The following is a 27,134-nucleotide window of genomic DNA, read 5'->3' as shown; positions in this document are numbered from 1 at the left end:
TCAGTACCACTGTCTTCATCATTTACATGAATAATTATTTCTAGGAAAGGCTTATTGACTAAGAAACTGTCTTCAACATCAATAACATGCCTGATGCAGCTACTCCAAAGTATGGAGTCAATTTTCTCGGTTTTTTTGAGAATTATTTCCACAACCGACGAACTTAATGAAGGTGTAATGTTGGGCTTACGTACCCAGTGTTTCAGTTGACTCCAAACTATGTAGTTCAATGGGATTTAGCACGCAATGATACGAAGAAAGTCGCACTGAATAAGACCAGATATCAAACGAAACAACATTAAGGGTCAAGTGACATTCACTGTGGCGTTTATATGTAGGTATACCCAGGTAAATAATAATACAACGGTATTCCGAAAGTGTTTGGTCTTTTCTACCTATGCTGTGGGCCCTATTTTTACAACCGCTTCGCTTGACTCATCCTCATCTCGCTCCTGTGCAGGTGTTTATCCATAAATAGAAGGGTAATAAACAATATTTGACAGAAGTTCATACTTTTATCGTAATACTATGGGCGGCTTTAAAAGTTAGGTCTGCCAACTACAGTGTCCAGTACTATACCAGTCCGCATAACCGCCTACTGCAATAAACGGTCGGATACATGAATGTTTCTTTACCTGTGAGGGAATCGGTGCCGTTTTGTAAACTTCTTTAAAGACAGTCTTGATGGACACATTTACAGCGGGGCAAAAAATAAATCCTCCTAAGCGCATTACCCGCAGTGAAGTCACCTCCAAATATCAGTAGCCAAACTTTTACCTGCCACCAGCTATTGCTACTGTAAAACAGATAATCCCCTGCCGAGTTCTCCGCCCTGAGCAGAGGCTTCTTACTGAGAAGCTGAGAAGTAGAGTTCCCTCAAACATATAAGGCGTTTATGACTTCACACCAATTTGACTCCCATTATAATTCAATAGGCCGTCACAACCGGATGTCTTAAACCCGCTCACCGATACCTACCTGAAAAGACCTTTTCTGGTAAAAGCACAGGGCAGGACTGAGTTTTGCATTTACCGACAACTGCGCCTTACGATTTTTTTATTTCAAGTAAAAACAAAGTAACTTTGTACTCACTCATTTTTTATTACAGCAAATTAGTTAGAATTTTGACATACACAACTATTTACTTATTAACTACTACTACTTATTTATTGATCGAAATAGTCACTGTCATCATCACTCGACTCTTCTAAATTAACAATTAACGGTTTTATCAACCGTGCCCTGTACTGGTCTTTTCCTGAATTTATTCTTCAAAAAGGCACTGTGTTTTGTAGCTTCTGCTATAAACCACACTTCTATTTACAAATATATGTTTTCGGATCATCGGCAATCGATTTTTTGCTACAATATTTCGAAAAGTATTTAAGTATAAATTGCTACAAACATACTAATTAAATGACCTATTATTATTAATTTTTATTTATTTGTCACTATTTAGTGTAAGACAACAATTTTTAAAAATTTTATTTATCTATGTATTTTTTATTAAAAATATTAAGCTTGATAAACCTGTTTTTATAATTTGTAAATAAATTTAGTTGTGTTATTACACTTCTTTTCAATTTTTGGAGGATATGCAACTGCATATCTCTGCATATATTAATAAAGTTACAGCATATTTGCATAAATTTCATGCATATTACATGATCATATTTCTCAAAATTTTGTTGCATACTTTTCGCTCTCTAGTCATGTATTATTTTTAATATAACAGCAATATGAATGTACCCTCTGGCCTCTGGATTTGAAACAAAGGACGGTGACATCGTCAAAATTATTTGATTTATCAAAAAACTTAGTGGACCAGTTTTACTTATTACAGATTTTATGTTTTTTGCCCTCAGTATCTTAATATTTTCAAATGTGCAGAATAATGATTAAATAATTAAGGTACGGAAGAAACTTTAAAAACAAAATTACTGTTAGTCCGGTCCTTCGCGTCTCGGCCGTCCCTGGCACGTGGCATGGTTTACATTTACTAAGCTTTATGAAGGGTCGGCTGTAAAGTACTTTAAACGTCAAAGCCATAAACGCCTTATAGGTTTGAGGAAACTATACACGGCGGGGTTAATTAACTAATGAAAGAATAACTAACTTTCTAAACAAATGCTGAATTATTTCTCAAATATTTTCAAATCCGACCCTGCACATTAGCAGGTATGTACGGCAACGTACCAGATCCATAAAATTCACATACTCGTACATATTTATTTCTAGTCCAACTTTACTTTATCACCAAAACCATGAAATTTCAGTTAAATATTAGGAGGTGTAATATATTTACATAAACCTTACGGTACATTTATGAGGACATGTTTATTTTTGGGTAAGGTGACAGTAATTTGCACCACAATGGACATATACAACTTTTGTAAAAACGCAAGATGTGTTATCTTATCTGAACTGACTGCATACGAAATAAGCTGTGAGGCATCCACAAAATAAAATCTAAGGTATTTCACGAATTCGTGGCAGTTTAAAACTAAGCGCATCACTTTTGATTTCATTGGAATTGAAGACAAATTTTGTTTTATAACTGTTTCTATAAGAAAGTAGTAACACAAAATTCATAATAATACAGTTGCATAACTAAACTGTCTAGCAAATTTGAATTTAAAAATGTTTTGCGTAGGAATATGATTATTTAGACGAATACTTTGTTCGTTTAATGCTTCATCGTAAAATTTGCTTTTCATATAGGTAGTAATTTTAAAGTAATTTTGACCGATCAGCTTCTGTGATGAAGTTCCTGCTTATATTTTTTATATACGACTCCCAACAATTTTTCACTATTACAGAGGCATGTAAATTTAATCACGCATGTTGCAGATACTTATAAACATTATTATCACAACAATCATTTCACATGTAGAAAAATTAGCAAACGTTAATTAGATGTTAAAAAACTATTTCATAAATTATACAAGTCTCCATAGCTAAATTTACAAGTCTCCATAGCTGAATTTTAAATACCGGAATTTTACTACAGAAAAATCATGGTAAAAATCAATAAATCAGATACTTGAATATTCATTATCAAAATATATATAATTAATAAAATTCCGACGATGCTTCAACATTCAAAGTAACGACGAAGCCTAAATGAGTGCTGGGTACATTTGAAAAGCGCCAAATGCTTTTACAAAAAAAGGTAACAATAAAGCTGTGTAATTGAAAAACCCTATTACGTGGAAAAAACTGTCTTCATCGAAGTTCCAAAACAAGTTAAGCAGACGTAGTATACGTAAACATATCATTCCCACATCTATTCTTATACATAACAGTACACACACATTTATAGAATCTAATATGTGTAATGGCACGTTGATCAATATAATAAATTACTTACTCATTGAAAGTCCTAACTACTCAAGCCGATCCTGTATAAAATGGAACTATACACGTTACACGGTGCAAACGATAATACATATTCTTAAGAAAAATTACAGCAAAATTGTGTAACTGATTGTGACAATAAAATATCGTTATGATGTAGCGAGCATCACGTAATATAAAAGATGAAAAATAGGTTGTGTCTAGATTCTAGAATGTCTGTTCATTGATATCTTGTCCATATTTCTTTACTTTGCTTTCAGAAAAAAGAGGAGAAATGTATATTTTCTTCGTAAATAAGTAGGTACGAAATAATATTATTTGTATTTGACATGGAGTCAACAATAATAAAGTATTTGTTGTGAAAAGTAAACTCATCAACATTTCTGTTAGGTAGGTAGCAATAATTAGTCAGTATTTATACTATTAATTCTAGAGTTCAGCTTATTCGACTACCTGCAGAGGTATAATTATAGGGGTACATGAGTGAAATGTCCATAGTAAATAACAGTCCGAACATTATCAATAATAAAACAGCAAGTTTAACACGAATTGCTGAATAATATTTTCTCCTGTCTACTATTTACTTTATACTTTTCGTTACTTTTGCAAACACGTCTCTCCTACATAACATTAAATATTATATAAGGCATAATAAATAAATTTAAAAAGTGAACATCTTGAAAGAAAAGGGAAACAGTTGACGTACAAGGGATGCGGAAGGGCTGGAATGAATAAGAGTCAAGGTGAAAGAGCACTAAAAATCCTGAAACGTGAAAAAAATGTAATTTACCATTTATGAAGTTTTTATTAAAAAAATCGATGTCTGGGTAATGTGATTCCAGTTGTACTTATAGTACTTCAACAATGTAGACAATGGAAAAACCAATGACGTTGTATTAAAGTACAACGTCCTTAGACAAACCGCTCATCGAAATTTGCTTAGGAAACGGATGTGCAGACAGGCAAATAAAATCCAGTCGCACTTTCTTTTACATATTCTACTTACACAAGCTCGTATTCGAAAACAAAAACTTGGGAGCGGGACCTGAAGGTGGTGGTTACCTACATAATATTTTACATGTTCTTTATCATAATTTTAAAGTTTGCTCACACCACGCTCTGAATTAATGATTAATTCAACAAAATCTGATGCAGCCAATTCTTTTAAAAACTCGGAATTAGTGATCATCAGAACTACAAAACTCATTGGAAAAGAACCATCAAAGTTCCTGTTTACAACAGTTTTAGCATTTGTCTTTTATCTAAATCTTAGTGTACAAAGTAGATAATTCATTTACATAAACACAATGCGACTACAACGCTATTTCCTGGTCACTCGTAGTCCACCTATTTTCTAAATAAATTTTGACAAAATACATTATTACAGCTTCAACGTGAACTGACCTTTCTTATGAAAACAAAATTACTCCATTTACTTAGTATTATGAACTGCATTATCTATTACGTGTAGTGAATAAAATGTGTAAATTGCGACATAATAATTATCTAGTTGTACACACAGACATTTTTAAATAAAAATAATCGCACATCCAACCTTAGAATGTCCGCAAAGCGCAAGTAAACGAAGTCGTTTTGAACCTGGCACGTGATTTTATCTATACTACTTAGAGAGATAAGAACTATAAAATAAGCCGGCAGCATTTCTAATTTCAGTAGACACCTTCACTCAGTGGTGGTGACTTCGACACTCGAACAAATTCGTGGAGCGAATTTTCAGTGTTTCTTAAATTTTTTACAATGGAAGAACGGACTTTACAACCATTTATTCACGCGAGCAAAGTGTGTGACTTTTCATTTTTGTGCCAAATTAGTGATAGTTTATAGCAGTAGGTTTTTGTAAATAACTCATAAAAATGGAGTTTAGAAATTACGGAACTTGTATTGAACCAACAGTATTAACTGGAAAAATGGAAACGATCCCCGTTGTTCATAGAAGAATCTCACGCCACTATGAAGGGACTAAAATGCTGGGAATGTGCAGAACTTCTTTTTTGTTCTCCGTTTATTTGATAATTTATGTGATGTTTTTGTTCAGCGGTGCTGCCGTGTTTAGTGTGTTAGAAACTCCCCCTGAAAGGGCTACCAAAGCAAGGGTAGATGGGGCTATACAGAAATTTTTGAACGATAACCCAAGTGTGTCAGGTTGGTACAATGGACAAGCAATTCTAACGAAATTAGTTCTTTTTCAACTAGACGGGATGTAATATGTTTAATATTTTTTGTTGGAAGTGAACCAAGAAAGTCAAACAAACACTGTATTCGGAACGTCTGCTACAATGTTTTGTTATCGGTTGATGATAAAAGTTTTTGAACGTTATGCTCAGGGGATAAGAAACAAAATTGGTTCAGATGCGCACAAAAGTTAAAATTAGATAACGTATAACAGATCAGAAATATTTTAAATTTTGATGCCATCTGAGATTCGGCTTAATAAGCATGAGACCTTCTTATTCCACTTTATTTTCACGTACTTTAGACTTTCTGTGAAAATTTCTCATTAGAAAGTAGTTATTGAAAACATATTAATAAATAATTCATTGTGTTCTTTCTTTATCTTCAAGTAAAAGTTGACTATTTGTCAGAACTTCTATGTTTGATTGATTTCACAAATGAGATGATATTTCTGTAAACTTATTGGGACCTACTTTTTCAGGAATATCGGTTCTGTTGAAACTCTATGGTATGAACATGTGTTGAAAAACTATACCCTAGATTTCAGAACCATTTTATTTCTACTGTTTATAATATTATTTTTTTATTATGTTAAAAATATATTTTGCAAATCACTTAGCTACTTATACTAATACCGAAAAACGTGTATTTAATGTGTGACATTCTGAACGAAAAGAACAATTACTTTATGATTATAAAAACAAACAAAAATATTTAATAAACACGGAAGATACCGATAAGTTTGGACCATGTGTTTCGACTAATGCGACACACGCCCCAAGTAGAGTAAAATATGGAATAACACTTGTAAACTTTGTAGATATTACGATATCTAACTTATTTGAACTAAATGTATTGATATTTTTAACTTAAGAGTGATAAATTGATAAACATTATCTTTACAAAATTTTAAAATCGTGTCGGAACACAGCATTGTGAATCTAGATAATTTTTCAATAAATTGTCCTCACTGACAATAATTTCATACTAAAAATGTTATGCATCATTAGATTTCCTTTTACCTGAGTTAATCACAATGAATTTGTAAGCATAAAGATATTCTTTTTGCCTTGATACTCTTATTCGGTTCCTGGTATCGACGTTTTAGTAAGGACTCAACAACAATCACTTTTGTAGCTTACGTTTCCAGATTTTTGTCGAAAGAATTCAATGAAGACTGACGTGATGAACGTATTTTTTAGCATTTTTTGTCAATTATGTTCTTATCTAAAAAAATATGAACTTAACGTAAACTACAATTTAATTTAATGACGTAGGTGGTGACATTTTGTGCGTTTTAGTAGAAAAATTTCACTAAATTTATCCCGTTTGATCGAAAAACAGCATCCTGCATATGTCAGTTATTTAAAAACATCCTATATAATCTGTAGAACAGAAACCTTGAACTTACGAGTACGATTCTAAATTCATCTTTTCTTGCAGATCAAGCTCTTGAAGAACTAATTAGTGAAATAGTAAAAGCTAGCAACCGAGGTGTCTCAGCAGCTAGAAATGCTTCTGGGGAGCCAAACTGGAGTTTTGGACAATCATTGTTCTTCTCTAGTACAGTAGTGACGACAATAGGTAGCTTATTCAGAAAAAAGGACTTCGCAATTACTAAAATTCTTCTTAATAGGATATGGTCACGTAACACCATTAAGCAGAAGCGGCAAAATATTTTGCATGCTGTATGCTATGGTAGGGATTCCATTAACACTAGTCCTTCTCTCTGCTTTGGTTGAACGACTGCTAATTCCGACTGTGTGGTTACTGCAATGGCTGAATTCACGCCTTGGGCATTTGTATCAACCTTTCAACATTCGTCTTTTGCACCTATTTATCATAGGTAAGTAACAGGAGTCTGAAAATAATTGAACTTGATACAGCAACCCGCCCTCTCTAAGTTATGACGTGATTACGTTTACAACCAAATGAATAAAATTCAGACATGATACATAATACATGATCCGCAATAAATTTTTTATATGTGCAGATAATGGCAAAACTGAAAGACAACTCCTTACACCGTTGCTATGGCAATGACAGCATCTTCAAACATTTTTTAATGGGATGATAACATTTTTTTTACTTTGGAATCTGTAAACAAATTTACACGAACGCTTATATTGTGATAATTGGTCAAAGAAAAAAATAATCCGATTAAAGCTGTTTCAACAAAATACTCAATATAACTGCTTATCTCCGTTATTTTTTGCAAATGTATGAAACTTGTGATATAACAAATCCTATTAAATATTGGTTATAAAATCTAGGGAGTGTTACCGCACTTGAGGAACTAAGAAAAATTATAATTTTTATTAGGTATTGAAACTACAAACTCTAAAATTGAGAAAATGAAGTCGTATGATTCCAGTAAAACAAATGTTTAAGATAAGGTGACCAGACGTTCCGATTTGATCGGAACTGTACCGATTTCAAATTTCATCCAATAAATGTTCCGATTAAAACATTCGTTCCGTGAATGTTCCGATTTCTATAAATCTGATAAGAATAAAGATAAATCCTCAGATAAATCACTAATTTTCATGAATAGTAATTTTATTTTGTGAAAAATTGGGAACAAAACTTGTATCAATACGGTTGTCAGCACAGTTTTAAATATAAGCAAATGTCAGTACTGTTAGTATATTACAACTAAAAATTTTCAAAACAGTTATATATCTGCAGATTACGGTAGAAATGGAAACTAATGTTCCGATTTCGGACTTTTGAAATCTGGTCACCTTAGTTTAAGGATGTCACATTGCATTTCTCCCTTTACTAAAATTCACTTGTTGTACCTACTACGTGGTTTGTCACAAGCCTCATAATAATCGAAAATAGTGTTTAAAATCAACTAAAACTAAAATATCTGTGGATACACAATGTCAGTTTGGAATTTTACTCATTTATTAAAATATAACAGTCTCCATAAATCATGATATTTTTCATATTAAAGTTTCAGAAGGGATATTCTTTCTAATTGTTAACAAATAACTTTTTATGTGACATTTATGACAAAACTTAGAAATTTTGTTGATTTTGAGTGTTCTTTACTTTGCTACATATAAATACGAGGTGATTTTAAAAGGTCCTACATTAAGTTGGCTCTGAAATTTTGTGAATTTTGCCGCTTCGTTATGATAATTGATGACTATATACCCGTCGCGTATCACAAATGTCAATCATAACCTAAGTTTCGTAAGTGGGAGAAATGAGAATATGCAGCATTTTGAACTCTTTTGATTAAATACAACTAAAGTATATGATATTCACACAATGTTCTTATTTATGTTATTTTAAGACTGCAATAAATTGTTTGGGGAAGTAGGAAGTGGCAAAGTCTTATTAAAAAGGCAGTAACGGATTTTCCAAAGACAACTTGATATACGATCTTTTGGAATAAACCTACGTATATAAATGAACGGTAATATACACCACAAATGTTACTTTTAAATTAAAGCGTTAAATTATAATGATCTATCAAAGTAACAAAATTTTTGTAATCTAGTTTTTCGTTCTTTTAAAACAAATGTCGAAGACGTCATCAGTTCGAACATTGTTACCAAAATTCATTCTTGAATTTATTCCAATTTTTACGGACAACCTGTAAAAGCAGACGTCTCGGAAGCGGTTTGTGTAAACATTCGAGCGATTCAGTAATAGCTTCGTACATAATTACGAACCCTGAAACCTCGAAGGGATGAAATATGCTTCCATAGTCGGGTTCTTCGAAAAAAAAAATGAGTTCAACTGCGTCGACACGAGACTGTACGTGTTGACTTTCACAAATTACTAGGTACATTATTCATGCCGTTTATTTTATCAACACCTGACGTATCCCACTAAAGCAATCGAAATACTTTGAAAATATCTCTAAACTTAATTAAATTTCTTAATTCCAATTTAACTTTTGTTTTAGTGCTAATCCTGATCGGATTATTCCTCCTCACCCCAGCTGCCGTTTTCGCAACCTTAGAACCTGAGTGGGACTACTTAGACTCTCTTTACTATTGCTTCATATCGCTAACAACGATCGGATTGGGCGACTACATTCCGGGTGACTCCGCTAACCAACCCTATAGACCTTTGTATAAAATAGCAACAACTGGTAAACGTCGCACTTTTGAAATAAAAACGAATTTCGAGCCAATTTGATTACAGGTTATCTCTTCTTGGGGATAACTTTCATGATGTTGACATTGGCTGTTTTCTACGACATACCTCAGCTTAATTTGGGGTTACTCTTCAGCAGCAGTGATGAAACCAATATGGAGAAGGTGAGATTGGCCGGTGCCGGCATGGGACTGCAGTATGGAGCTGGATCTGTGTACAGTCCGGGCGACGACAATAGTCATCGGCAAGTTGTCAGAGTCAGATCAAGAAGAGATGACAGCCCTAGTCCTGATGAAGCGCCGCAAATGAAAGAATTTCAACTTCCTTGAGGGTGCACAATTTTTGTATGAACCAATGGGAATGGAACTGATTTTCCTTTGTTTTTTTCATAGTAATTATATAAATGACTTGAGAATTTGTCTCTGATGAAATGTTACTCAAGTTAGTCCAACCAGACTTGTAGTAGGAATTAATAAATGTTCGCCACAACACCAATACGTTTACAAAAGCCTATTCCACGCAACTATGATGTAGTAATCGCAATTGCACTGAATTAACTTATTATCTATCTTATGATCAGTACCTACGATGTAGTTAATTTATAATTTGCCAAAATATTATAATAAAAAATATTTTTACGAGATTTTAATATACATTGTTTATTTTTACAAAAATTATATTTAGAAAGGAACTGTATCAATCAACATTCTTATGTATTATTGTGTAGGTTGTAAGACTCTCATCTGTCTCAATTACTTGTGGACCAAATAAACGAAAAAATAAACACATTACGCGGTTTTTCTTCATTTCCAAAAGAAAAAGAAAGTGCTGTGAAAATCATGTTTAAATTTTATTCATAAATCCATTTATATTATAAATTATTTTGGAGAACTAACTTTCATGTCAAATTTTGACTGTTCACAAGACTACATCGACATCCATTCCACATGTTTCTTAATACTTAACTTGTTTAAGCACAACACATACTAAATCCTACATAACTTAACCTCAAAATCGCCTGTGCTTTTTGTAGTTATAAAGAAATATTTAATATTTTGGTCATTGTATATTTACATATACTCATCAACGGTCACCTAATTATCATCATTGAAACAATTTTATTCATAGATTAAATCTATATTATATGCTCACATGACTTTACATCTACGTAGAGCTTTAATGTACATACAAAATGAGTACTGATATAAAACATAAAATAATACTAGTGCTATTAGATTCAATAAAAACTCTTCTGAAACCATACTCAAAAACAACTTATTTAATGCACTTGAAGTAATAATTACGCATTGTTTTCCCTTAAATTAATGTTATAAACACATTACTAAGTCTTAGTATAAAAATGTGGCTTTAACGTAGTTCAAAATTCTACCAAACTCAGGACACGTTAAATAAATACAATGGAGTACCATTACTATTAAAATGGCCAATAGATAATAATTATATAGAGCTATTAACATTGCAACATATGACAGAATGTCATCCGAACACACATTTCTCAACGAAAAAAATAAATATGTTTTAAGGCCTAAACTGTTCTTAATTTTTTTTCTTATTCACAGTACGTATCGTTTAACGGTTAATTGAACAGTCGGAAATATGTATTGGACGCAATTCCTTTTTTAACATAAAATTCAACACACTATCACAACTCTCGGTGAAAAGAAATGTGATTAGTTCGATGTGTGAAATCAGAAGTCGAAAAATATACATACTCAAATTAGTAAACCGTAACACGGTCGATAATTTATTTTCTCGAAGACCGTTTAGTCTTCTTTGGAGCAGCTTTTGGGACTGCTTTTTGCACTTTTGATGAAGACGGTGTCGCTTTCGGCGCCTTTATATCTGGAATTAAAAAAACAAACATTTAACAAAGAAAATATTGTACTTTTTTTTAAATTTCACTATTACTGTTGCTGTACTGTTATAATCAATAATATCCCAATTAAGTTTACCGATAATAAAAGCTGACATAACTTGTGATATAATTAACACTTTATGCTATAAGTTGCTAAAAATGATATATTTTGTCACCAATTTAAATAAGCAGTGTAATAAGTGTTCTTTAAATTGTCCTTATAAATATTCTCTATAATGTAAATTCAGGAATTTCTTTTATTAGCTCTACACATTTCTTTTCTTTTTTATATCTAACCCTAAAAAATTACTGTTTCTTTTTCAAATGTTATTTATTTTTTTAACAAACTAAGTACATCACGATACCTACGAACCATTCCCACTCGAACAAGAGCTACAAGACGATGTTTTTAATAAAAACACATTAATTACGTCAGTTCCAACATACATAAATTTAATTTAAAAGTGTCAGGAAGGAGTATGTTTTTTTTGAACAATTCTGGAAAATGTAAAACCCAAGCACTCAGACACTAAGCAAATGAGAAAAATATAAATTCTATGGTTACACTACAAAATTGTACCATCGACCTTCAAACTCGTAAGAGTTCATTTGTTCAGAAAATATACTGCTAAAGATTCTATCAACGAATGCATTCAGTAATTGGCAAACAGCCCAAATTTAAATCTAATTGTTTACACTGTCAATAAAACGCAGTGAAACCAAGGTTGTTTATTATTCGAATCCGAAAACCTATTTTAGCCCCAACTTAAAGACTACGGAATCAATTAGTGAAACAACAACGTAGTCAGTTAAGTGCGCGACTAAACGTAATATTTGTTTAAATAAAACACTTCCGTATTTTTGCATATTCAGATTCTTCACTACAAAACCAAGCCTACTTACTAGGTTATAAATAACTGATCAACAATGTACATTTTTACACTTCATAGAGGTAATACTATGGAAGTAATGATGGTTTCAAAAAATTTAACTTTGTAGGTGCTTCAGATAGGCATATCGATCGTTTTTTGTCACACTTCATCCTTCTTTGGTGTATTTACAATATTAAAATATTTTAAAATGGTACAAAAATAATAATAAATAAAATAAAAATTTCGACATCAAAATCCGATTTAGATTTATTCGAGATCAAGAAACACATCCTGGGACAAAACTTTATGACGCATCAACTTTTCAGTTGTTCTGGTTTTAAGAGAAGAGCTTTAAAAAATGGACAGTCATGTAGAAATATTTAAAATATTTGTTTTTATAAGATCTAATAAAATATTGTTATTATACTTTTCGAAACTGCGTTAAAAAACACAAAAGTGCTTTCAAAACTAACTTTAATAACTTTTTTTTAAACAAAATTTGATGACATTATAAAAATTGGTGTTATGCTATAAGATAGAACTTTCCTAGCCCCTGAAGACAATCCAGCAAATTCAGTGTTTTACGGAAAAAAAAAGAAAAAATTTATACCACCAATCTCAGTGAAGAACAAAATCAAGTGGCCCGTGGGGTCCTCAAACCCGTAACAGTATCGGAGTAGCGATATTCATGCAAAAATCTTCCCCAGAGTACAAAATCAATGCGGATTCATAAAGCACACGGAAATGAGTATGTTATCTTATAAAATTTAAATAGTATTTACCCTGCAAAATGTTGAGATGACATCCTCAAATTGTTGGTGGGCATGATTAGACAAATTCTGGTTAGCGTTTTACCATCTACACGATATTTCTAACGTACACATAAAATTTGACAACGATCTGTCTAATAAAAATCGACACAGACAACAGACAGATCTAGTAAAGCGCATTCACCGTACAGGGTGTCTTCTTTAATTGATGCAACCCCCCTGCAACTTTTTATTTTTGTATCGTGCTAGAAGATCTAGAACATATTCTTTAATTCTCACAGTGGAAATGACGTCAACTTTATATTTTTAAATGGAACACCCAGTATATTCGTTTGCAAAAAATGATGCAATTGCATTTTTTACTACAAAACTCAAAAAGAACCAATATTTTAAAAATAATAACAACAAATTTATCCACTGAAATTGATAAAAATTAATATTTCTGTACGAAAATTGAAAAATCAACAACCAAGTTTTCATCCACATAGTTTAAATAATTTTAATCCACAAAAACCATCATTAAATAAAATTCAGACCACTTCAAAACAAGATTTTAATTTTTGAACATCCCGAATGTTTTTTGTTCAACATCCAACCAGGCTGTGAATTAAATTTGAGTACAAGTATCTCACAATAAAATTTCAAAAATGTCTCCATTTTGTTCGATACACATTTCCACACGTCTATGGATGCCTTATGTGGCATTCGTTATAAATGTGGATTTAATATTGTGCAATTTCTCTGACGGTTATCTCTCCATTCATCAAAGTAAAGGTTATCTTTTATGAAACCCCAAAGGAAATAATCAGTGGGATTCAAATCTTGGAGGCCATCTTATGAAGCCCCTATTCCTCATCCAACGGTCTTAAAATATTTCTATTAAAAAATATACACGTTTGTCGGTTTTGCCCTATGCTGTTGAAAACACAAGTTTTGGATTTGATATGTTTTAAGTTTCTTGATGTGAAAAAGAAACTACAGATATTAAGAAAAAAAAAAGTGAAATATAAGCCCCGCCCACCCACCCTATCTCAATTGTGATAATTTTTTATTCGTCGTGAGCCGAGGGATGGAGCGTACTTGCAATCCTCATTTTTCGCCAAGAAATGATCATGTGAAATATAATCATAAGTAGATAATCGTGTTGTTCAAAGAAGATTATACCATGTATTAAATAAAGAGGAAGTTTAAACTCCACCTACACCCGCCCTGATCTCAACCGTGATGAATTTTTCATTCATTGTCACACCGACGGGCGGAGTATAATTGCAAAATCGATATTTTCAAAAATTTACCATTTTAAACAAGTTTCTTGTTGTGAAAAAGAACTGCATATGTTAAGAGGAAAAAAAAAGATAAAAAATACGTAAATATTGCTCGCCATTCAAGTTGATACAAAAAAATATGGTCTAATTATGGTATTATTTACCATGCACTAAATTTCGAACCTCTTTGGTTCCCCTTTCTGTAGACTAGCACTGAGTATCATGTCTATTGCAAATAGTTTTATTGTTGAATAAAGTTTCGTCTATTCAAATAATGTTTTCAAAAAATAATTGTACTTCTTGGCTTCTTGTTGGTAGTCACTCTATAAATTCCTGTTACTTTCCATATTTACACGGATACCGAGCGTTCCATTAAAAAAAATTAAATTGGTGTTATTACCGATTCTACCGAAAGTGATAATAAGAGGGTGTGACAGATATTTTAATATGACATGCTCAAAGAACACTAGGCTTATCTTTAAAAATAAAAGTTATAATATAGGCATTTTATCAAATAAAAAAGAAACCATGTATCAGTAGTTTCGTATCTGACACTACATCAATGTGTCTTGCATTTTTTGGCGTGGAGCTTTTCGCGAATAACCATATATGTATAATTTCAAGTTAAAACAGAATGGCACATGCTTGAAAATTATTGTTTAGGTGATATAACAGCTCAAAATACAATAAAATCATTGCATAAAAAATATCTACATAGAACTAACTAAATATGTGATTTACTACTGTAATACATAAATGTAAATTTTTATTTCCCGTTCAGTACATTTTTGCGCAGTATGCAACCATATATACAACGAATTATTTTATTTTGTAATAAAAAAGTTGTATTGCAACTACTGCAGTTCATATAGCATAATACAATCTCACCTATAAACACAATATTTTATTGAATTGCCAAATATGAATCGTGTATCGATTAAAAACATTTGCATCAACAATTAAAAGTCGTATGTAGTTTCCCCACAATTAATTACTTGATTTTAAGCAATGAAAAAGTCTGTTTATGAATATACGGCTCCATTAAAAACGTTAAACTCCCGGTCGTGACTGAAATAGTTTGCAACAGTTGAAATAAAAACTATAGTCCTCGCCTTCACGCTCGGACAATTAAAAGTTGCTTTCGTTGATGCATGAAAAGTGATTAATAAAAAAAAATTAAACAATTCTACACAATGCAATACCGTTAGACTCGTGATTAAAAAACATGCTACTTTCATCACGCAAAATCTCACTTTCGGCGGAACATATTAAAGCACAACTACTTACTTTTCGCACCTGATTGACTTTTAGTATTGACTGCGCCTTTCCTAGCCACTTTAGCCAAGACACGCGCTTTTTTCTGATCTACCACCGGACTGACTTTATTATGATTTTGATTATCTCCTCTTCTTTTCGCCCTGTCAGTTCTGCTAGTCACAGTCGTAGTCGGTTTTTTCGCTTCAACAGGGATTACTCTCTTCACCTTGGCAGTAGGTGCGACCCTTTTGGGAGGAGCTCTTTTCGTCGGCTTCGCAACCACTTTACGCACTTTGGGCTGATCAGGTGACTTTGTTGTAGTACTGGATTTCTTACTGGTTCTCAACGCCGAAGTAGCTTTGCGTTTAGTTGCCTTTCGTTTTTTCAGTTGACTTTCTTCTTTGTAGAGAGAAAGATCGACTATAAGACAATGAAAATTAGACTGAATCAGCCAATAAAAATGCTTGACTTACTGCCATCTGGATGTTCTTCCGTTAACGAAGGTGATGTCACTTCACCCTTTTCAACAGCTAGAGATCTCTTAAGAATACTGTCTGTTCGTTCCTTTTCTGCGGGAGGCAACCTAAATCGTCCCTTATCTACACGTACCAAGTTTAGGTTTGTTAATATACAATCAAAATCTGAAAAAACACCATCAATACTAAAAACAAATTCCAAATTCACGAACACACCTGTATTATCGTAAAAGTCGGGAGTGTACACTTCGCCGGATTTCTCCGTTTTGTCTTGAGAAAGCCAGCGAATGCGTATTTTTGGTGAGCTCTTATAAATATTTTGTACAGCTTGACATATATAAAAACTACCCTCTGAGTTTCTTACAGCCAAAAATTCGTTTCTGCAACAAAAACGACAAATCAAAATTTTACCAAATGAAAACGGACGTTCACTAACTTGTAAAACACAATCAGCTTGTCATCGTTTGTTCTACTTCTCGGCGTAGATGAGCTGATTTTTGTGATAATTTCAATTTCTGGCAACGGACTTTGATAAGGCTGTGTCTTGATCCTCGTTCTTTTACTTTTTGTACCGACAGTAGGTGACTTTTGGGTTGATGGCGTTTTGACGTCGACTTTCGAACTCTTCGGCGAATCTCCATCGGGTTTGGGCGTTTTTGATTTTCTTGTGGGCGTTTTCGGCGTTGTCGTTTTAGAGGCGGGCGTGGTTTTTTGCTGAAAAAAAAAACTTTGTAAGAAAAATCAAAGGAACGTTTTTCTAAACGCGAATAGAAAAATATACCTGCTCTCTGCAACTTAACAGAAAATATATATTTTTTTTATTAATGATAACTTTGGGAAGAATAAAACAGTGGCAATAAAAGAATTAAAACGGTACAACCTCCTGTCTTGCTATTTTTAAATATAACTGTATCCCATATTCTATGCATAAGTTTTTGTTTTGCCTTTTTTATTGGCGAATAATGACGTAATTTACATTAATGTAAACTTTCGAATTTGAACATTATGTCATCAACTTGTTCTCTATAAGGTCTATTATTACCAGTTACAAGGTCGTCAGTTGTTTATTTTATTTTTCTTAGATAAATCTATACTTTAAAAGTTAGTACTCAGGAGGTAATAGAGCGGATTTATGTTTAAAAGTTTTTTTGACTCTTTTCTTCTTAGTAGATACGAGTACATAAAACTCAATTTAATGACAAAAAGTTAATACTCGCAACCGAAATACATAACTTGAAAATTATTATGCAATAAAATACACATATTTTCAAATAAATTAATCTCGTGTAGTTTGTTTGGAATTGAAATGGAAATGAAACAGTAACCCCAACATCTTAAAATTTCTCAAAACTAGGGGGAATAACTTTATTTTACGTATTTGATTAAAATTTGTAACTGTGCACAACACCCCGTTAATTATAATAGAAATTTAATGGATTACTAAAAACGGTTTCAATCTGTTTCCCGGATCGCAAATTTAAATTATGAAAGCATTTCAATTTTTTTTTAAATACGGAAGTTATTTAATATTTTAAAACGTATTAATTTTAACTCTGGATGTTGTAACTCTTCAACAAAATCTCCACGATCTTGAAAAATTATTATTGATTAACATAAAACATTCAACATTTGCTAATTCAGTAATATTTTATTTTTACATCCGTCGATGTTGTCGAAATTTTTCGACAACCGGGATAAAAAATTGGTCTAAGTTTCTCGACAGAACTTCCCTCGCTCCTGAATTACAAGTCCAACAAATCCCGCTTCTTTGAAAAACTATAAAATTACATTTTGCGATGTTTGTTTTGTGATAACCTCTATAAAGTAAAAACCTGCGGCATAAATAACAGCCTCGACGCCGTGAAAAATATATTTAAACCAGATAACCAACGGGAAAAAATTCCTCTCAGCAATAATAAGCTTAGCTTCAAGTGTTTGTTTATAAATCGGAAGAATGTCATGTGGAAATTTGTTTTATTTAAATGAGTTTGTCGCCTCAAAATAGGGCTAAAATTATTAATTAAGCCACAGTCGAAGATAATGTTCTGAATATTACTATTATTCTTATTAAATAAAGACGTGCTAGTCTCACCTTTTCGAGAAAATGTGGTGACTCGCTCTTAATTTGATCAATAAAAATTTGTTATGACGTCACAAACATCGATAATACACAGCACGAGTGAAAAAGACAATAAAAAGAAAAAGCGAGGTTTGGCATGGTAAAATATTATACTGTTTTTTTTTTTTGTGAAGATTTGGGCGTTTAGAGAAAAAACTAAAGTATAGGAGCTTATTATCGTATAACATTTAAATTATTCTAAAATAGAATTCTTTTAAATAACGTTCTCGTGTGGAGATGATTAACCAAATTTTGACTAGCGTTAGCCATCTACATATTTCTAATACACGTACAAAATTTGACAACGATTGATTTAGTAGTTTCGGAGATTACGTGTCTAATAAAAATCGACACAGACGACAGACAGACAGACAGCTAACGCTCAGGAAGTCAAAATAATTCCAGAGTACTAAATACATTTCGGGAATGAATTGCACATTTTTTTTAAAGAACTGCGCTTTAACAACAAAACAATTTAATAACATTTATTGATTTAGTAAATTTCGATGGTGTTTCTTCATTGCCTCTGATCATAAAACTTCTCAAGAAACAGCTTCAATTGCATTTTTTGACTTAAAACGTAAGATGTGAAAGTGTTTATTAGTATTAAATTACCGTGAAGTTATGCTCTGGACCATAAATAAAAACACATTTTTAAGCAAACAAAGTTATTTGTATAACCAACGGAATGAAATTGTAGAGTAGAAATACTATGAGAAGAAGATGTTGATGCACCATTCTGTTACTCACTCTTTCGCCAATATATTCTCATATATTTTTCTTTAGACACAATTATACTTGTTACAAGTATGAATGATTATTGAAATTCGCTAATTATAATTCACTTATAAATTATAAAAAGATGAAATACATCTGCAAGGGCACCCATGTGGACGTGTTTACGTCAAATATTAAATTTTATTTTTGTTATTATTGTGTTCTTTTCAAAGTATTTATTTGCACTTGTATACGCAGGATGTTCTGACGAGACGGGATTGAGTTAAAAATTCATTGGAGACAAACAGTTGTACGGTTTGTAAGGTAAGCACTTCCACCAAAATTACAGAGACCAAAACACGATCACGCGTTATTTTTGATAAACGTCATTTATATTCTGTTCACACTTTAAAAATCCGTCACCTGTTGAGTATGTGTTCGATGGTAATGTGCTTATTAATCAACAGTTTGCCATTAGCTGACGCAAGCGCATCAAAAAAAGATCGAATTAACACACGAGATTTATAAATACTATCCTACTTCCAAAGTAAATTTCATTTCTTACAATACGGGGGCTAGATTACAATAACACTGACTGACACAGGTACTTCACATGAAAATTTACAACTTAAACTTGCGTTATATTATTTAAAACGTATAATAGTTAAATCTGTCATCTGCTGCACCTAATTCCATACAACAAAAATGACTTTAACGTATATTATTCTTTTTCTTATAGACAAGAGCTGTGGACAATCGATGTGGTAATAGTCGCTAGGAGAGTCACAATATCATTTATGTAAATACTAAAATATAACGGACCTAAGACGGAGCCCTGACAAATACAACAGTACACTGAGCAAAATGGATTCTGTCCTGAAGCCCCTCACTTAAAAACATTCGGTACTTTGCAAATAGATTCCATACTCACTTGCTCTTTCTCCTTCGGTTTGGGCGGAGAACTAGAACTAGCTTCCGCACTTGAAGTGTCCACAACTTCTGGTTGCGATTCCCTCGAACTACTTTCCGAATTTTCCGCCACCTCCTCAGTTTTGGGCGGTTCGGTATCATTTGCTGTGGCCGGCACAGCCTCCACATTGTCTACCGATGGCGCACTCGTCGCCGCACTCGGACTATTACTGACCGACACTTCCGGTGTCGACGATGGCGTCTCCTCCGCCGTCTTGCTGCTCTCTTGGCTTGGCGGTTTTTGTTCAGGTAAGGCCGTGGAAGCTGGTTTTTCCTCTGATCGTTCGCATATTTTCGGCGAACTGGGTGGCAGCGGCGATTTGTCTCTTGGTAAGGACACGTGATTTTCTTGAGGTTCAGGTTTCGTCGGAGATTTTACCTCCGCGGTGCCGTTCGACTGAGGTTTGTCCGGCGACGACTCCGCTGGAGGTGGTGTGTGAAGAGGTGGTTGTGTGGCGGGTAGACTCTGACTGACGGGAGGTATTGGGTTCTGCTGAAAAAATAAGAGAACAATTAATACGACGCAGTAAAAGGAATGTATTTAATTTTTTGCATCTCCTTTAACATAATTGAGAATTCCTTATAGGTATCTTAGGTGTAATTTAAAACCACTACAATGTTGAACAACATCAAGTGTAGTTGTAGTTACACACAAACAGTATGCAGCAATTAGAGTTGACATGTTAATTTTCGAAATTAATTAATAATTTATACAATGTAAATTCAAACTTTACTGTATCCCAATCCAAAGCGCCACTTCGAGATGATCGATAAAATAAATCCGTTCATATTTTTTTTAGACGATCCGTACCTCTAAAAACATACTTCCAAAAACAAAAGCACATTTTACGAAGCGGAAGCAATAACATCTCCAGGCGTATTTTTTAATAAAGATTTCACAATTTTTTTGAAGATAAACTAATCAACTTTTCTGAAACGATGAATAAATGGATCCGTAACACAATTGTAATGATTGACTAAAATTTGTAACAAATTCGTTGCGTAATTTCTGAGTGATCTCCTGAAATTTGATGATTGAACTTTATGTTAATGAAGTTCAGATTGTTGCTTTAGTGCATACAATATTCAACGTGAGTGTAGGCTATAAACTCTGATGGAATTTTATGAAAAATTCGTACTTCCACCAACTTACAGGCAGTACAATGATTAAATTAAATCTTCGCTACGTTCGGGACGTTAAATCATTAATATGCTAGGTAATTTACATTATTTCACTAACAGAAACATAAAATCCGTACTTCCAACTTTGACAATGGCATTTCGCCTGAAACAAATCTTATTTGAAATGTGCTGCTAAAGCACATATACTAAAGTATCGTTATTGTTTCGGAGATTGTCTGTTTAATACGAGTAGTTTCCCATTAATCAGCAAACAGGCCACAAACGGAAATGAGAAACTTGCACTTTCGTATTTTACCATTTATGAAATACCGGAACAACAACAGTTTTGAGTCCTATTACATTATTTTTCCTTTCAAATCGTATTAAACATGACCATATAGTAAATCCTTCAACTTGCGACGTCTTCAAATTGACAACCTGTCCTTTTCATCACCTGCTTGCTTGTCAAAAACAACTTGAAGACGTTTTTGTTCATCGGATCATTAATTACTCTCAAAATTTGTACTAACTGAATCAATGAAGTTTGGTGTGAAGTTAATTAAATTCAACAACTTTTAAGAAAGCAATTCCTAGTCAGATTAAGCATCGCATTAAAATACGAAAAATTATTGTGTTATATTTAACGAAACGAAACCTACAATTTCCAAAACAACGAAAATCTTTTTGTTTCTTTATTATTACTGTTCATATTACTGCTATTTCATACATACCATAAGCTTCCGTACAAAATTAAGAAAATCTCATATACAGCTAGCGTCCAATCCAATGTAAAATCAAAAAACACGTAACATTACATAAAAACAAAATGAAAAGACAGAAAACATTTAAAATATAAACACGAATAACGTTAATTACAAAAAATCTGAAGGTATTAGGCCCTGAAGCAATTCTTAATGATATGCCTTATTACTTAAAATAAAAATTGTGTGGATTATTAAACTACAGGTAAAAGGTATGTTATGCTATGTTTCAAGTGAATTTTTTTAATAAAATTTTGTGACGACGTCATCAACAAAGACAAATATATCAATTTGGATGGGGAATGTAGTACCGTAATCCCAGAATTTCAGGAAAATAAGATTAGCGATTTTTGATGTAATCAATAAAAAAATTGCTTTATTCATTAATTTTCAAATTTGAAAAAATATAGCTGCAGTAATAAAACACAGATCCAAAATATTTCGCCTACTTAAGTAGAATTTGTCTACCAAAACCTTGAGACGTCATCAAATATACAAATAAATTTTGATTAGCGACTTTTCATATTTACCATAATCCTAAACGTTTGTAGGATTTCAGAGCAACGAATCTAAATTTCTAAATCAGATTGGAAAAAGTTGTGTAAATTTGATTTTTTTTTTTTTCAAAACTATAGACATCAAGCTCAATAATAAGGCGTCATCAGGTGAGATTTAATTAAACTCAAGGCAAATTCATAAACCGAAAGTACAAGAGTATGTCATTTTATAAAATTTAAATGGTACTTTACTATGAAAAATTTGAGGCAAACTAAAATAATTCCAGTACTCGTAGTTTAGCCGATTATATGTGTAATAAGATGACCAACAGACTATCGGCGTCAAACAGACGGAAGTGGCCCTACTTTGTCGTACTTTAGGGGTTACGAAATTTCCTTAGCTCATGCCAGTAGAATTACTAAAAAAAAAATGGCCGAGGGTTATTTCGATAGAACTTCGCTGGCCCCTGAAATACAGTCCAACAAATTCCGCTTCATTAAAAAATTGTAAAATTTGATTTTGCGAAATTTAATTTTCCTTTGTAATAACCTCTATAAATAAATGAAATTTGACAACAATCGCTCCAGCAGTTTCGGAGATTACCGGATACGACAGACAAACGGATGGACGGAAACGGAAGACCTATTTCTTCGTACTCCAGGAGTCATCAAAGGTCGTGAAAAAATAAAAGTAAAAAATCAGCCGATGGATTTGATTACAATACTTCCTTAGCTTACGCTCGGGCAATAAAAAACGGTGCACGGTATTTAGACAGAACTTTCCGCGCCCCTGAAGAGAACAGTATAGTTTCTGCAAACTACTACCGGACAGGGAAAATCATAAAAATGAAGGAACAATGAAAACCGCAATTACACCGCCGAAAGTACCCGAACTGTTCGATCTCCAAAGGCTCGGGTACTTTAGGCAGTCCATAGCTAGAACCATGGCGGCGGGAGACGGTCATTATTAATGGCCCCATCTGTACCAAGACTCTACCATAAATAAAATCTCTCTTGCTATTAGGTTACATTCGGGACTTCGTCAGGTCCGTATTCACCAAGTTTTATTGAACTAATGATAAAAACATTTAAACTGGTTTTATAATTTTAGCGTTAATAATAATTATAATACTTAAACATTATAATGTACAGGTATAAAAGAATAAAACATTTATTTACGACTTTACAACTACGTATTTAGCTAAGTAGAAATATAGAAAACGCAATAATGAGTTCTGTCCTGAGCAACATTTCTAGGATTTTTTAGGTAAACCGCCCGGCGACCGGTTAAAAGAGGTGATGTCATAATTTTCGGTACGTTGTAATCCGATTAGGGTCGTCTTTGTTGTTTAATTTTTATGATCTCCACTGTCGGTGGCAGTTCGCAAAAACTATACAACATATCCAGCTTTTTCGAATTATAAGACTTGATTTTGCGAATTAGATTTTTTATGATAATCACTATAAATTAATATAAAGATATGTATGCAATGGTGAAGTAAAGATAAAGAAGCGTTGTGTATGTATGTTTCAAGTGAGTATTTTCGTTATGAATACATTTAACAATTGGTCCGGTAGTTTTGAAGATTAAAATTCGACACAGACGGTGGACAGATAGACACACGGCATTACAATACTTTCTTAGGTCACGCTCGGAAAGTAAAAATGTCGACGAGACTGGGATTCGAACTCAAGCGCGCAGAGCTCAAGTTGCTTAATCAAAGTCAAGGCTTTACATCATCCTGCCACTACTTGAGCGAGATATCGGTTACATAAAACATGCGGTAAATATTGCACAATCATTTTTATAAAGTAATTGTAATTAAAAATCAAGGCAGATTCATAAACCACAAGCGTAGGAGTATTATTTTATAAAATTTAAATACCTTTTCATGTACAAAATTTTAAGAGGACGTGCGTTTTTAAATGTTAATCCATCAAAAGATTCGATCAAATTCTGAATTTGTCTCTCCAAATTAAGAAGTCTGAAAATATTTGGAAATAATGAACAGTTTAAAATTCACATCAATTACCCTTACTCATCCTAAACGAGTTTTTTTTTTGACATTAATAGACAGGCGACAAAATTTGTAGTCTTAAATCGTGTTCATAATGAATTGAATTATGTTTAGATATGTAAATGTACGATTAATAAAATACACACTAATCAAGTTGATGATTCTTCTTTAAACGTAAATATTTAGGCGTTTGAAGAAATTTTTTTTCGAGTTCGGATGATTGTTTAAAATTTCTGCTCTAGTTGACCATGACGCTTCATCAGCCGTTTGAATTTCACTGCTGACGTAGGTACGTTTTTTATTTTTGTTTTTCAGGTGAACGGGAATACTAGGAAATATTTTCTTCCCCAACTAATTAGCATAAACTGTCTAGAAAAAAATTATGAACGATAGAATAGACTTTTAAAACAACACTTAATTTCTCTTCACCACGACGAAGTAACGAGTTGAAATGCGATTCACTGCAATTTAATTTATCTGAATTTTATACATATTTTAAACGATAATAATATTATGAAATACTAAACAATAAAAGAGAACATTTCTCTAATGAATTGGCATGGAATTTTTGTGTGCCTTCTATCCCGAAAGGCAAATACCTTGTTGAAGGAACAATTCAGCGAATTGTTGAATTAACTAAATAAATAAATTCAGTCTGCAATGTAATACTCCCTAACTCAAGAGAAAGCCAAAACAAAATAAATTCACGAAACAATAAATTAAAGGTCATTTCGCATGATTATGTATTTTGTATAATCTCTGTAAATGGTGAATTTTCATTCCTCCATCTTTAAAAAACTAATCGAAAATACAGAAAAACTAAGTGATTTTGAAAGTGTTTTAATTCGGTACGCCTACTTATTTTAATACATATTTTAGCAGAGGAACAAAAAACTAGGTATAAGTCTTAATTTTATTATAGCGAGATGAGTCACGCATGCAACAAAAATGTAAATATTTTGTTCTATTTTCAGACAAAACTAAAACCCAAGATATTAAAGCAAGTGAAGGTGTTAAGCGATTTCTTACCAACTACGTTTCAGTAAGAAATCTTCAAATTTTTGTCTGGTATTTATTATCAAAAGTGTGACGCGACTTATGTATTTTTTTAATGAATGTTTTAAAATTGCGCATAACCGGCTCATTTTATGACTTGCACAATGGGTGTACTATTCTTGCAATTTAAATAATTGCTGATAACGTCAGAACTTTGAAAGCAGCAGCCAGTGTAGAATAACTAAAGTGATGGAGGGACCCTCTCAAACTTGGAGGCGTGTGACAGAAATAAAAGGTATATCTAGCATTTGTGCAGACTACTCTCTCTGACACACTGAATAGTGCTGGCATGCAAGACCTATTCGTCTTTTTATACCAATGCTGGTACCCTGCCTGCTGTTATATCAGCAAAAAAAAAAAAAGTCAAATCTGTTCTTAAATATTTTACCATGTATACAATCGTTAAACGTCGAAGTACACTTTTAATTCTATTCTATATGTATGCTGGTTGGTTTCCTGTTTCTTTGAAAACGAGTAATCTCCAAAATTATATATCTCTAGATTATACACAATCTCTGCAACACTTTGAAAATATTGTTGAAATTGTTTCCTAAAAGGTGTTTTTATAATCAAATCACGGCAAATCTTTCTAACGGTTAGTTACTTATTCATCCCTTCCCAGAAATCTGCTTAAAACATACATCAAGCAATTTGACTCGCATTTCCTGGAGTGCATCATTATCCAAGAATTTACTTTCGGTTTGTTGGTGGTAAAAACTGGGGGTACGGGACTGGTTGTGCTGATTGTAAAAACTTAAATTTTTTAGAACTACATACACAAGATATTTTTAAAAATGTATTTACCCATTTATTTAATCGATTATTAGATTTTATTTGCTTATTTTTAAGCATTTGTTTCTCTTATATTCGCAATTTTATTAGAGTAAGTCGACTTTTTCGATCGTGAACTTTATCATTTATTTTTATAGCTTAAAAAATCACTTTCAGATTTAACGATTCCCTTGCAAACGCAAATCAGAGGTAGAATAAATAAGTATAAAAACAAACCAAGAATTTTATAAATTAATCGATAAAAATAACAATTAACCACAATTAAATTATAATTACGCAATTGTTCTGGCATTTCAGATAAAATTTATCCAGTACTAACACAAACACACTGTTATACCCGCAATGCCAATAGATTTGAAATATGTCGAGGCTATAGTAACTTTTCGGTGGTGTGGGGATAATAATGTGTTTGAGTTTCAGGTTTAGAAGACTCTACATCATCCGATGATTACTTTTTTTTCTCAATGTTTTTCCTCAAAGGTATTAAACGATAGGCCCATCATTTTTGAAACTGTAACTAAAAAGAAAATACTTAAGCAGGACATTTAAATATAAATGCATACGGAAAGTTTCTGTTGACTCATGGCTTAACAAAAGTCCCAATATTACTTGTTTAAAGTGTTTTTTTTTATAAAACTACAAAAAATTATGTTCACGAAACTCTTGTTTTAAATAAAAAAAAGTACAACATACATAATGGGCTAAAAATCACTTAAAACACACAAGAACTCCTGAAAATGGGGTGATCCTGACGCACAAATTGATACAAAGCGAGGCTTTGTTCTTGGGATGCACAAATTACTTTTTCTACAACTGTGAAATTGAGTGTTTTTTTTTACATATTGTGCTTTGTGCTAAAAATTGCAAGAAAAATTTGAACCATGATTCTGCTGATCTCTCT

General features: G+C 32.6%; 2 protein-coding genes across 6 annotated transcripts in view; one reads left to right on the top strand and one right to left on the bottom strand.

The window, feature by feature from the left end:
- The window catches only part of LOC135126753 (potassium channel subfamily K member 1-like), a 33,978-nt gene extending 23,521 nt beyond the window's left edge, over positions 1–10,457 (top strand). The window contains exons 1-5 of one of the 2 annotated variants that reach the window (XM_064052877.1): positions 5,011–5,520; positions 6,994–7,134; positions 7,187–7,396; positions 9,473–9,661; positions 9,715–10,457. In XM_064052877.1, coding sequence (XP_063908947.1) covers positions 5,232–5,520; positions 6,994–7,134; positions 7,187–7,396; positions 9,473–9,661; positions 9,715–9,995 — 1,110 coding nt within the window. In that variant the 5' untranslated portion in view covers positions 5,011–5,231 and the 3' untranslated portion in view covers positions 9,996–10,457. Of the gene's footprint in view, positions 1–5,010; positions 5,521–6,993; positions 7,135–7,186; positions 7,397–9,472; positions 9,662–9,714 lie in introns of those variants that run through there. The other variant, XM_064052879.1, reaches the window with a different exon arrangement.
- A 46-nt stretch (positions 10,458–10,503) lies between these two features.
- The window catches only part of LOC135126750 (uncharacterized), a 32,271-nt gene continuing 15,640 nt past the window's right edge, over positions 10,504–27,134 (bottom strand). For 2 of the 4 annotated variants that reach the window (XM_064052872.1, XM_064052873.1), the window contains exons 3-8: positions 19,950–20,480; positions 16,619–16,896; positions 16,399–16,562; positions 16,180–16,347; positions 15,737–16,126; positions 10,504–11,529 (exon numbers count right to left, since the gene is read on the bottom strand). In XM_064052872.1, coding sequence (XP_063908942.1) covers positions 11,432–11,529; positions 15,737–16,126; positions 16,180–16,347; positions 16,399–16,562; positions 16,619–16,896; positions 19,950–20,480 — 1,629 coding nt within the window. In that variant the 3' untranslated portion in view covers positions 10,504–11,431. The remainder of the gene's footprint in view (positions 11,530–15,736; positions 16,127–16,179; positions 16,348–16,398; positions 16,563–16,618; positions 16,897–19,949; positions 20,481–27,134) is intronic. The other 2 variants (XM_064052875.1, XM_064052874.1) reach the window with 2 other exon arrangements.

Source organism: Zophobas morio, unplaced genomic scaffold (assembly GCF_036711695.1).
Source record: "Zophobas morio isolate AGI-343-1 ecotype UQ-CSIRO unplaced genomic scaffold, CSIRO_AGI_Zmor_V1 ptg000011l, whole genome shotgun sequence".
NCBI classification, from domain to species: Eukaryota; Metazoa; Arthropoda; class Insecta; order Coleoptera; family Tenebrionidae; genus Zophobas; species Zophobas morio.
Note: the sequence above shows the minus strand (reverse complement) of the source record. Positions and strands in the feature narration are given on the sequence as shown.